The 12,582-nt window shown below is 44.0% G+C and overlaps 1 protein-coding gene across 1 annotated transcript in view; it reads left to right on the top strand.

The window, feature by feature from the left end:
* The first annotated feature begins 386 nt into the window (after nt 1-386).
* Nucleotides 387-12,582, top strand: part of NDUFA9 (NADH:ubiquinone oxidoreductase subunit A9) — a 22,868-nt gene continuing 10,672 nt past the window's right edge. The window contains exons 1-5 of the mRNA XM_025209115.1: nt 387-450; nt 3,071-3,244; nt 5,691-5,788; nt 5,982-6,073; nt 11,244-11,385. Of these exons, the coding sequence (XP_025064900.1) occupies nt 402-450; nt 3,071-3,244; nt 5,691-5,788; nt 5,982-6,073; nt 11,244-11,385 (555 nt within the window). The 5' untranslated portion in view covers nt 387-401. The remainder of the gene's footprint in view (nt 451-3,070; nt 3,245-5,690; nt 5,789-5,981; nt 6,074-11,243; nt 11,386-12,582) is intronic.

Raw genomic sequence — 12,582 nt, 5'->3', positions numbered from 1 at the left:
GGGCATTGAGGGGCACCAGCAGGGCTGGGAGAAGCATTGGGGGATGTGAGGGGCACCAGCAGGGTTGGGGGTGCTGCAGGGCGCTTTTCATTTTAATAATGGATTTTGGGGTTTTTATCAGAGAACTTGCAATTAAAAAAATTTTTTTTTGTCAGAGAATTTGTGATTTTTATTTTTTTTTTATCAAAGGAAACCAGGATCCCTCCTGATCACCCTGCCTCCAATTGCCCTAAGCCCAAGCCCCAAGCTAGGACAAGCCAGGAAGTACCAGGAAAGCAGAGGCAGAGCAAAATCCCAGGCACTTGCTGATATTTTTTAAAAAAAACAACACCTGGATGGAGATGGGGAAAACCCAAAAAGAGGACATGTCCAGGAAAACCTAAACATGGTAACCCTAATCAATGAGATCAGTCAGTCCACCTCAGCTGTCCTGCCTGTTTTTTACCCTAGGTATTAAAGTTATTTTATAAATAGTCTCTTCCCTGCTTGTCAGGTGGATTTGATTTAACTCAAATCAATTTAAATTGTGATTTAAATCGCTGGTCAGGAAGCCTCAATTTAATAATTGTTTTCTGCAAAAAGTGCATTCTTGTTACTTGACATCCTCTATTCTTTTTACTTTTTGAAACTTTGCACTTTTAGAAAGAGGGAAGGGCTTGGCTCTTTGTACACAAACTTGCAGAGAGACAAGAGGGCTGATGAGAAGGTAATTGGGTCTGTTGTCTCTCATCTGCCTCTGCTTTCCCGGTACTTCCTGGCTTGTCCTAGCTTGGGGCTTGGGCTTAGGGCAGTTGGAGGCAGGGTGCATCTCAAACTGGTCCAGAGAGGTGATACTCCCCACTCTCAGGCCGCAGTTGGAGTACTGCATCCAGTACTGGGCACCGCACTTCAAAAGGGATGTGGCCAGCCTGGAGAGGGTTCAGAGGAGGGCCACCCGCTTGGTGAGAGGGCAGCAGGACAGGCCCTACGAGGAGAGACTGAGGGACCTGAACCTGTTCAGCCTCAGCAAGAAGAGGGTGACGGGGGACCTGGTGGCTGCCTACAAGCTCATTGGGGGGATCAACAGCAAATAGGCAGAGCTCTTTTCTCCCCAGCACCACCTGGGGTGACGAGGAACAGTGGTCATAAGCTGATGGAGAATAGGTTTAGGTTGGAGATCAGAAAGCAATATTTTACAGTTAAGGTGGCCAAAATCTGGAACCAACTTCCCAGGGAGGTGGTCCTCACCCCTACCTTGGGCAAATTCAAGAGGAGGTTGGACGATCACCTGTCTAGGGTCTTGTGAACACAGCATTCATTCCTGACTGGCAGGGGGTCAGGCTAGATGATCTGTTCAGGTCCCTCCTGACCCTAGCTTCTATGAAACTCTCTCTACATACTGCTGTTAACAAGGATGTTATCTCTGGAGAGACAAATCCACAGTTTGAGAACTGAAACTAAGCATCACAGAGATGCTTAATGGGGTCTTCTAGACTGAGCACTGAGTCCCATTGGTTAGAGTTGGTTTCTTTAGTCTTTACTAATCTATAGAGGAGCCTCTGGGAACCCTATAAGATTGGGACCCTAATATAACCCATGCCCTGTTGTGACCTATTAATAAAACTTTTCTATAAAGGTTACATGAATATATTGTCTCAAATATATAATTAGAAGTTATAATCTGTATTCTATCATGATATCTTTGAACTTTAACGTATCTTAAAACTATACATAGGTTTATTTTTTATAAACAGCATCTTAAAAATAATATGATTAAGTAAAACAAATCTGATTGCAATAAAAAATCTGTTTGTTTTTTTTTTTTACTTTAAAAAATAATTGATTTTTATTCACCCTGCCTTCTTGGACATATATATGCTGTTGTATACAGCAAGCAGTTGTCTGTACTTCAGCTATCAGTACAGTTGAAGTACAAATTTTCTAGTGTAGACTGGGGACTTTGACTGGGCTGTGCCAATGCTTCTGCTGGGACTAAAGCTGGAGGTTCCTGACTAGAGGGTCTTGCCCCTCTGCTCAGGTTTAGACCAATCCTCATATTTTGTTTCAGGAAGAAATTTTACCCCATGGTCAGATTGTTACGGACTAATAATAGCAAGAGAGCTTCAAATTGACTCAGTGCTTCCTAATTGGATGTTGATTCTGGGTGTTGTTTTCTTTTAGCGTTTGTATAGTGCTAGTACTTGAGACTCCTATTTGCTGTTGTAGATAATGTACAACTGCAGAACAAAAAGTAGTCCATGTCTCAGATCGTACAGGCAAATATGAAGACAAGAAACAGCAGGTGCTTCCTTGTACTCCCCCAACTTATTCTCATATATGAGACTGTTTTGGTCAATGTGATAAACAGTGGTATCACTGTCAGAGTGGCTAAGCTATTGTCAGTCCTTTTGTGGGAAGAATAGGAAAAGAGTTCTAAGGAAGGATTTGAAAGATAATGAAGTAGCTTTGTGTATATTTGTAAGGATCTTGCTTGTGTATCTTGAATCTGCATGTTGACAGTTTTTGATGGTTTGTTTGTGCTAGCCTCAACAAATATATAGCCTGTCACTGTGACTTGCGTACAGTTGATTAATTTTTTACTATTCTATTCCAGGAAGGAAAAAAACAAGCACAGGGGATCAAAAGAGTTAATTTGGAAAATCTTTCTTAAGCAGGGTAACAAAGTAGTGAATCTGCTGGTTCCCTCTGGATTAGGAGGGAAGAACATTCTTCTCTTCTGGGTCTCTACCAAAATTGCCTTTTCTGTTTATAGCAATACCTTAAATATCCCTCTGTTAACCCCTTTTTTGCCTATCTTAGCATGAGCTTACACTGTTTTTATTCCCCTGAACTTTCTCTCTGCTTCCAAACCCACTTCTTTTCTGACTATTCCTAACTTCCCTGAAATATTTTATCTTGACATGAGGTAAAGCATGGGAAACTTGAGTGGGGGTTGGTTTCTTTGTAAAAGTTACATTTTATTACCCTCAAAAAAAAGCTACCACTTAAAAGCCAGCTTAGCTTCAACTGCATCTCTCAAGTAATACCTCTTGAAGTGAGTTTATATGCTGTCTGTCTTTGTATGTTTTAGGTTCTAGGGTTTCTGCATTATCTTCATCTGCATCACCTGTCCTTCAGCAGCACCGCCATGTGCATTATGCTGTGCTCCCTCATGGAAGAAGCGGCCGTTCCTCTGTTAGTGGAATTGTGGCCACAGTCTTTGGGGCCACAGGGTTTCTGGGGCGATACGTTGTCAACCGACTAGGTAATGTTCTCATAAATAACTATCGCAAGTGCAGACACACATCCAAATTAGGGACATGTTTAAGCCTGCACAGTTAAGATAGACATCTGAGCATTGGAACTTAGGAATGGACCAGTGCAGGATTGTTTCTGGTGTTTAATATATGGAATAATTAGGGTAGGGATGATCCTGCCTCAGGTGGGGGGTGGGACTAGATGACTTCTTGAGGTCTCTTCCAGCCCTACTTCTCTATGACTATATGACAGCTAGTGAGATCTTGCTTGTTTTCACAAGATCTTTGGTTATGAGCAAGGAGGTACAGAAGAATTCCAAGACATTTTAAAGTTAATGGGAATACTGTCTGGAGGAGAATTGTGAGTTCAAAGATTAGATGGAGCTTATGATCAGTTCTTATTAGAGGTACACTGATATATCAGTCTGATATTAGATTAGTACTGATATAAAGAAAATTGTATATATCGGATATCAGCCCGATGCATCCAATAATTTGGCCAATAAATGTCTGTGCTGCGCGCAGCTGCAGTGCGGAGCAGAGCCAGAAGTGTGGAGAGCTGCTTTCAGCTGGTAAATTGGAAGGTTGGGGAGGGGCAGATCAACGTCCCCCACAGTGAGGGAGGGGGCAGGGACAGGTGCTGCCCAGGCAGGGTGGGCATGAGGCAGAGGCATGGCTCGCGGGGTGGGGGTGGCTCCTTGAACCCCGCAGGGTGGAGGGGCATGCACCCCCAGATCTACGCGGTGCAGGGCAGGCAGCAGCTGTAGGGTGGAGCCGGCGCCACATGGGGCTTTTCACGCTGGGGGCTGGGCTTAAAGCAGCTCTGGCGGCGCTAGGAGGAGGCTGCAGCCACCTCACATTTCAATGCAGCTCCACTCCCAGCCCTGCACTGCTGTCTGGCGCAGTCCTGGCTGAATGCCCTACTTCCACCCAAGCATTGGGAAAAGCTGCGGCTATGGTGCGGGGCTGGGAGTGGAGCTGCAGCAAAATTTAGGGTGGCTGCAGCCTCTTCCCAGCACCACCAGAGCCCACTCCGAGCCCAGCCCCTGGCGAGAAGAGACCCACCACAGCACTGGTTCCAGCTCCACCCTGCAGCTGCTGCCCGCCCCGCACAGATCCAGGGCGCACATGTTGCACCCCCCATGCCCTCCCTGGGTGCAAGCTGCCCCTGCCCCATCCCTCACCGTAAGGGGCCTTGATCTGCCCCCCTTCCCTCCCGCCTCCCCTTCCTCCATACCGGACTTACAGCTGTCTCCAGCTGGTATCAGAAATTGGATCAGTATCAGCTGATATGCCTCTTTAAATATCACCTATTGGTATCGGCCCTCAAAATCTCTCTCGGTGCACCCGTAGTTCTTATGCTTTCAGTGTTATTCATAAAGGCTAGAAACAGATGTTGCCTAATGAGGTGGATCAGCATTGCCATGATGTGTTGCAGCACAGCTGATCTGCTTCATTTGGCTAAGCATAAATCACCCCTTGATATGGCCTTAACAGTGCAGAACAAGGGGCAGTGTGATCTCCTTGCCTTCCCCACTCAGCTAGACCTGTCCCCCTGCAATCGTGGCAGAATGGTCTAGCTGACTGGGGGAGGGATGTTCCCTACTAAGCCAGACTTGCTCTTGAAATCAGGTGGGGTCTGAGTCTGGTTGAGCAGGGAACCCCAACTTCCCTGCTTACAGAGAAACACCCCATATTCCCTACCCAGGATGGCTGGAGAATATAAGTTGCTCAGGCTGCTCTACTCTCTCACCATAGAGCTAATAGATGTCTGTCACAATAAAGCAGTGGAATCTATTACTACTCTGTGTTGCATCACTGATTTTCCTTTGACCTGATGCGACAAAGGGTAGCACCATCTATTTATTAGCTCACCATTTGTGCCTCCATAAAACTTTATGGCACAAATGAGATGTCAGGTGATACCTGTTTTTACCCATAGTGTGTGTGTGTGTGTGCGTGTGTGTGTATATTATATGCGGGTATTTTTTTGAAGTAGTATGCTTTAATTTTCATTTAAACAGGAATCATTTTAAAATTGTCCGTTCTGATTTACATTTTCAAGCAATGCTCCTCTTACTTTTTAGGAAATATGAATTAACCGTTGTGCAAATCAAATTTCCTTAGATACAGCACTTTTTCTGCTAGTTAATTGTATGATTATAGCAAATAAGCCATGCATGGTAAATGATTGCAGGTTTTTTTTTCTCTTGCAGTTAGTGACTTCTGTAAACCTAAAAAAAGAGATGGCGTATAATGCATTCATACCAGCTATAATTTTTATAACTGGCCATTGATAAACTTATTTTTATGCTACTACTAGCTCCTGAGATATTTTGTTTATCTATTGTTCCGACTATAGTTGAAACAAGAGACGCAATACATTCATAACAGTACCTCTTTGAAGTTATGTAATTGTATGAAAAAAATCAAACTTTTTTTTGGAACATTTAGGCCGTATTGGATCCAACATAATCCTACCCTATCGCTGTGATCAGTATTACCTCATGTATCTTCGCCCAATGGGTGATCTGGGACAAATTGTGTTCTTGGTAAGTCTTTTGGCTTTGGGTTTAGTAGTGGTATTACATTTGGTTTATTCTCGGCAGTCTGTTAAGAATTCATGCCGCAAGATCTCTGGTGGTTGTTTAAATTCTGCATGGAAGATGGACAAGAGAGCTTTTTTAAATCATGCTTATTTGTATGCTGTCTCATCTCTCTCCCATTTTCATGCTCTGGTTACAGGAATGGGACTGCAGGGACAAAGACACTATCCAAAGAGCCGTGGAAAACAGCAATGTGGTCATTAATCTTGTTGGAAAAGAATGGGAAACAAAGTAATTTTCTTCTTTGTCTCTGTTTGGATAGATTTGTAACAGGTATTGGGTACCGTAGCAGCACATATGCAATACATGATTACTCTGGTATTATCTTACCCATCTATATATATTAAAAAAATAAAAGACTGAAGTCTTCTATGTTACAGTTCTTCTCTTTCTTCAAATAGTTAACAGGGCTCTTGAGGATAAGCTGTGGTACATTGAATGTTCTTTCCATAGTTAAAGGCACATGAGTTCTTTTCTGTTATTGAGAGACACCTTTACTCCAGAGAGACACCTTTACTCAAAAATAAGGTCTTTGGGCCAGATATTGCTCACAGAAACCTATCTTCTGGCCCGCAGTGCTGATTGTGGTTCTTGGTCAGGCCCTGCATGCTGTATGTAGTTAGTGTGCATAGCATGCACTGGCACAAGCCCTGACCCTGTGCACTGCATAGTGCATCCAGGTCACATACTGGAGTGGGCTCACAGACTGGCACTGTGCTAGACCACCCCTGTATGCTGGGTCCAGGGCTGGTTTGGATTGGGCCCATAGACAGGCCGCATATGCTTTGCGTGCCCTGGCCTTGTGTGGTGCATGTAGGGGCTGGCACATACTGTTCTCATGGCTGGTCTGGGGCACATGTTGATTCCAGGCTGTGGGGGCTGGTCTGTTGGCCCAATTAGGCCCTGTAACTGAGAGTGAGAAAACTCTTCCTGGTGATTCTTCCTCCTCAAATAACAGAAGCTAATTATAAGGAAAATTGTCAGCCGGGGGAAAAACATAGGCTAGAAGGCCATATTGCAGAGCAGGTTACCTCACAATAGTCCAGTAAGTTTGAATTTGGGAAGGGAGACAAGACACTTCTGCATCACCTAGGCAGCAGCAACAGTAAGCTACCATGGGATAAAGCCAACAAGCTTAATCAGAAAGTGCCTGTGGGAAGCTAGGGAGGTTACCTGACCAGAAAAGGTTAGGTCCTGGGAGATACAGGCCTAGGGCTGAGCCAGAGCAGTCAGTCTGGCCCTGAAAGCCATAAGGGAAAGCGCTCCTAAGCTTAGAGGCTACAGAGGACTGCCTGGAGGTTTCCTGAACATATGAGGGCCCTGCAAGTAGGGCAGGGGAATATGACCGAAGTGGGGTAGTTTGTGGTACAGCTGGAAAGCTTATAATTTTGTTTATAGTTTAAACTGCTGGACTGTGTGGGACTTAAAAGGGGAAATGTGGAGGTTCCAGAGTGCCAGGGTAGCACATGAGGCTCTAGCTTTACCAGAGCAGGATGCAAACTTCAGCATAGCCCAGGATGGGCGGAGATAGGGCTAGAGAGCCCACAGCGCAGAGTGGAGCAGCAGACTGGGGCCAGGGGCCCAAATCCTGACAAGAGACTGTGAAAGGCAAATAGGGCCAGGAGACCCAGGAGCCTAGGAGGGACAGAGATAAGATTCCAGGAAGCGGGGGGAGAAGGGCTGCAGCCCAAGAAGCCAGGCCTGGTGCAGTGAACACCCATGGGAAGCTTCCCTCTTCAATCTCTTAATAAGAACAAGGCATAGCAGGTGAAAAGTAAAGGGCTGGTATCTTACAGACTGAGCTGGGTAGGAATTGTACGGCCACTAGGAGGCATCACAGCCCCCATGGGGTCCCGTCCTGTTACAGGCCCACAAATCAGTCCCATGCCACTTACCTGGCCCATGGGGCTGGATGAGCTTGATACCCTTTCTCTCAAAATCCTAATATATGTTGGCACTTGTGGCAATTAAGACAGTAAGCCTGGATTAACATTTGTAGTTCAAGAGTATTCATAGGACTTGCAGCAGATGCGAGAGCTAGGTATTCAGATTAAAAATGCTACTGTGATACAGGGTTAAATTTTGACCTAGCATAAGTTTTGATCAGGTTTTTCCTATTCTTTTGTACACAGTAATAAAGGTAATTAGCTAGCAGAGAGTTCCTCCAGCTGTGGCTGAAATAATTCCATCTGATTGAAATAAATGTAATGGATGCTCTTAGTTTCATAAGGAGATGCCCTCATTATTTTTAATACCACTAATTTATTAATATTTGTGCAATTTTTAGAACAAAGTTTTAACCCCTTGAAACCTAATGTTTGTTTCAAATTGAAAGTATACTTTTAGTAGGCTCTATCTCTTTCTATGTAAATCTGAGCACTTGCTTAACATTGCTTTTTAAGTACTGTCTACACAACCCCCCCTCCCCCCACTAGACTTTATATTAGTTGTGTGACTTGAATTCATATTACTCTTTTTTTTCCCCTCCTTGTTGGTATTGAGTACGGTTCTGAAGCTGACATGGCCTTCCAGACTGGCAATTATCTACTTCTAGTTACTTTTGACTCTAGGTCAGTGGTGGACAAAATGGCAGATCTGGACAGTGGCTGGACTGCATTTCCCAGCAGGCCCTGCCCACGTCATTCTGACTGGTCTTCATGGAGACCCCAGGAGCAGTAGGGCCATTACACTGTGGGGCCAGGGTCTTTGTGGAGACTGGCTCTTCACACTGGCAGTGTGCATGGCTGTGTGTGCTGTGTTGTGGTAGTGATAACACAGACCAGAGCCAGAGCAGAGCTGTGATTATGCTGTCCCAGGGGCATGCAGGCAGCAGATCATGGCTATGCCTCGCCTCTGGCCCATGCTGTCACAGCCACAAGATCCTGGCACCAGAGCAGCTCCCCATCCAGCCGCTCTCCCTGCCAGCACCTCTCAGGCCAGTGTCCATGGAGAACCTGGTCCTGCACTGTCACAGCCCCGCTGTTCCTGGGGTTTCCATGAACACTGGCTGGAATGACACGGGCAGGGGCTTTGGAGTCCACCATGAGCCCTATTCACCCTGTGGACTGGACTTTGCCTGCTTCTGCTCTAGACAAGCCTGCTGTGTAGCTTTTGAGGGACATGCCTAATGCACTAAGTTGACTTTCATGTTTAGTTTATAAAGGCACTGTCTCACTCTCTCTTTTTTTCCCCCTTTTTTTCTGCAAAAAAAATCATTTTAGCCTCTTTATGCTGTTTAAGTCTACTGTCTACTTGCTTCAAAGACCATTTGTCTATTGTTCCAGGCGTTTAATAGGGTCCATATTATTTAATATCTTATTTTTTAAATCATTGGTTCTCAACCATTTTGGACTGAAGGCATCCTTCAGAAAATTCCAGGTCTTAGTTTTCTGTAGTCAGAGTAAAAAAAAATAGAGCAATTTATTTGTTGCAAAGATCTCAGAAAGACCATGATGGCTCAGAATGTTTATAATGTAATAAATTCCTCTTTGAAATCTCTAGATTTATCTTCTGAATCATGTTTGTATGCCTAACGGTGCTAACCTTGCGTGGCACCTCACAAGAACCTTGGAAGGATCTGGCGGCATCCTGGTTGAGACTCACTGCTTTAGACCCTTGGTTTATGAATGATTATCTATATTTAAACTGTTGAGAGATTCATGCCCACTATTGTTAGAATTGGAAGAATACCTTTGAACTCCTGTTGTTCATCTCAGGAAATGCAAAAATTGATTAAACTGTGGCAGTGGATAACATTTTTAGGCAGCCTCTGACCTACCCACAGAATCTCCATTTGTTTTAGATCATGTGCTTATTTAAACAGCTCTTTCTCTGCTGTATGGTTTATCTAGGAGAAGATTCTCTGGTTATTGAAATACCACTTTTTACCCATACTAAATATTAACAAAAATTTAACAGTCCTTTTTTTGGTCTGTTTCTACAGTGCCTTACCCAGTGGGGTCCTGGCCCTGACTGTTACAATAATACAATTAATAAGTAGCTCACATGCTTTTAGCTGAAAAATTGGGATTGATGCAGGAGTCTGCCTGGTGATGTTCTGTGGCTTGGGCTGTACGTGAGGTCAGACTGACTATCATAATGGCCTTAAAATCTATTTGACTCTGCCTTCTGAATCTTTCTGTTAAATTATGTTTTCTGGCATACTGTTTGTATCCAGTCTTACCCTGTTCTTTGGATGCTTATTAGTTCCCAAAGACATAACGTTCATCCTTGTTTTGTTTTTTTTAATGAGTTGGGCAAGTATAACTTCCTAGAATTGTCCAACACCAGATTACGTTTAGCTTGTTTGAAAGTAACTTTTTGATGGCATTGTTTTTCAATGATCTGTAGAGTTCTGGCAAATAGGAAGAGAGAGGCATTTGACCAAGGTGTCTGGTATCCAGAGACGGATGTAAATGGAAGGCCCGAGTGCTTCCACCAATAGCCTCATGGAATGAGAAGTCAAATCTTTCCTTTTTCAGCTTTTGTATAACTGGGAGGTTGCTGGAGTTCCTGCGCAAACCAACTGCAGACGCTTCCTCAGCCTAACAATAGGTGTTTGTACCCGAAAGCTTGCAAAGAAGAATTTTTTCCAACTATTTTAGTTGGTCTAATAAAAGATATCAGACTTACACAAAGAACTTTGTCTGCCTGTGTCCTTAGACCAACATGGTTACAACCTATACCCCTGCTAGATTATAGTGCATCAGCCTGGCTTGCAAGACTTGGCGAAGGTGCTGCTATCTTGCTCAGTAAATAGGCATTTGATAAATTTGAAACCTCAGTTTGTCCTGCTTCTCAGTGAATAGTGTCAAGCCTGTCTCTGAAGCTGCTCAGATTTTCCTGAGTAGCAGCTTAATGAATCTGACTCTGTTCTTGCCAGGTTGGGTGCTGTCCACAGATTTTAAATAGACGTCAGTTTTTACTACACCTTCAATCCTACAGTTTGCAGAAAACGGGGCAGCAGTGGTGGCACTGGAGTTAGATCGCTTTCAAAAGATTTCCACGCTTAATTGAAAGGTAGCTTTCCAAAAGGGCTAGAAACATGTTTTTAAAGGGAAGTTTATCTTCTGCTGAAATGGATAATGCTCCCTTGGAGGAAGTTTCAGGATTGTTGTAGTCTGTTATGTTTAAATGGATTTTTCAAGCTGTGCATTAGTCTAACTATAGTGAAAGTAAGAATACACAGTATGTTTGCCTTTACTGTACTGTTCTGCCACATTTGAGCTGCATTTTGTGTTTTTAATCTACTGACAGTTGCTTGGTTAAAGATGCTTTTTGACAAATAGTATTGTAACAGGCTTCTGCAATGTGGTCAGGAAATGCTCAGCAGTGAGCCATATAACACATTTGGCTGGCGTTGAGTATCTTAAAGTAATGTCACTCTTTTTTTAAATTTTAGAAGCTTCAGTTTTGAAGACACATTTGTAAATATTCCTAGAGATATTGCCCGGATAAGCAGGGAAGCTGGTGTAGAAAAGTTTATTCATATCTCTCACCTGAATGCTGACATGAAAAGTCCTTCCAAGTACCTTAAGAATAAAGTAAGTCGGAAGTCTGTTTACATAACTTATTCAGAGGGCTGAAAAGTTTCATTTGTCAGACCTGCTTGAAGAACATCTATTTGATTGTCTTCTACTTTTGAATCCTTCTGTTAAATTGTGTTTTCTGGCATACTGTTTGTATCCAGTCTTAGCTGCGTATCCCTATTGTTTGAAGAACATTGAAATATAACTAGTGGGAGGCAGTTTCCTAACAGAAAATTCCTAAAGGGTGGATTCCACCCAATGAATGAGGGTCTGCTGCAACAGTTAATGTGTATATAAAAATCTGCTTTGTTCTTCATGTGAGTTCCAAGGAGAAATGAGAGGAATTAGACTTCTAATATAACTTCCTTTGCAAGTATCCCTCATCTCAACACCTACTGTCACAAAGAAAAAAGAATAGGTTTGATCAACAAAAATAGGCTCAGATTTGGGAACAGACATAAAGGTTGGGAGTCGTGTGGCACAGGAACAGAGAAGTTGGTAGGCAGCCTGAAGGAGTTAGGGGGATGAGGAATGGAATAACTTCAACAGTGTGGCCTTGGATTGATCATATAATTGAATTTACTGTATGTACCTGAACTGAAGATGACTTTGAATTGAAGGATGACCTCCCAATAATTAGATTCCAGAAATGGAAAATATAAATTTGTTATAATTTTTCATGCATTGAATCTAATTATTGGAGGGTTTTCTTAAATTTGTCCCGCAGACCTACTGTGGGGGGTTGGGGTAGGTGGTAGAGAGCCAGGCAGCGGTGGTGGGGGGGTCAAGTAACCTGACTCCTTACTTCTTTCTCCCTACTGCCTCTGTCTACTTCCTTCCCCTCTCCCCAGCACCTGAACCTCTATGCTGTCTGTCTTTCCCCCAGCTTCTGCTTATCCAGTGTCCTGGGACATGGAGCACACGGTCGCTGTGGCCCTGCCTGGCTATGCAGCAGCAGTTGTGGTGATGCCAGCTCCGAGCCATAGCTGCTGCCACTGCTGCTGCATGCACCATGTGCAGCCAAAGTAACCATGTGTTTGTGCCCCTAGTTGGAGTTGGTGGGAGGGGGAAACTGGGGCAGAGTTCTATGAGGGGCAGGTAGGGGCGGAGGAGTGGCTGCAGCTCTGACTGAGCCTGGGTGAGGCCAAAGTCAGCTTCAGCTTGCCCCTCCTCCCATGCCTCACTTGAATTCAAAACAAGGGTTCCCACCCC

This window comes from Alligator sinensis, unplaced genomic scaffold (genome assembly GCF_000455745.1).
Source record: "Alligator sinensis unplaced genomic scaffold, ASM45574v1 scaffold177_1, whole genome shotgun sequence".
Lineage (NCBI taxonomy): Eukaryota > Metazoa > Chordata > Crocodylia > Alligatoridae > Alligator > Alligator sinensis.
Note: the sequence above shows the minus strand (reverse complement) of the source record. Positions and strands in the feature narration are given on the sequence as shown.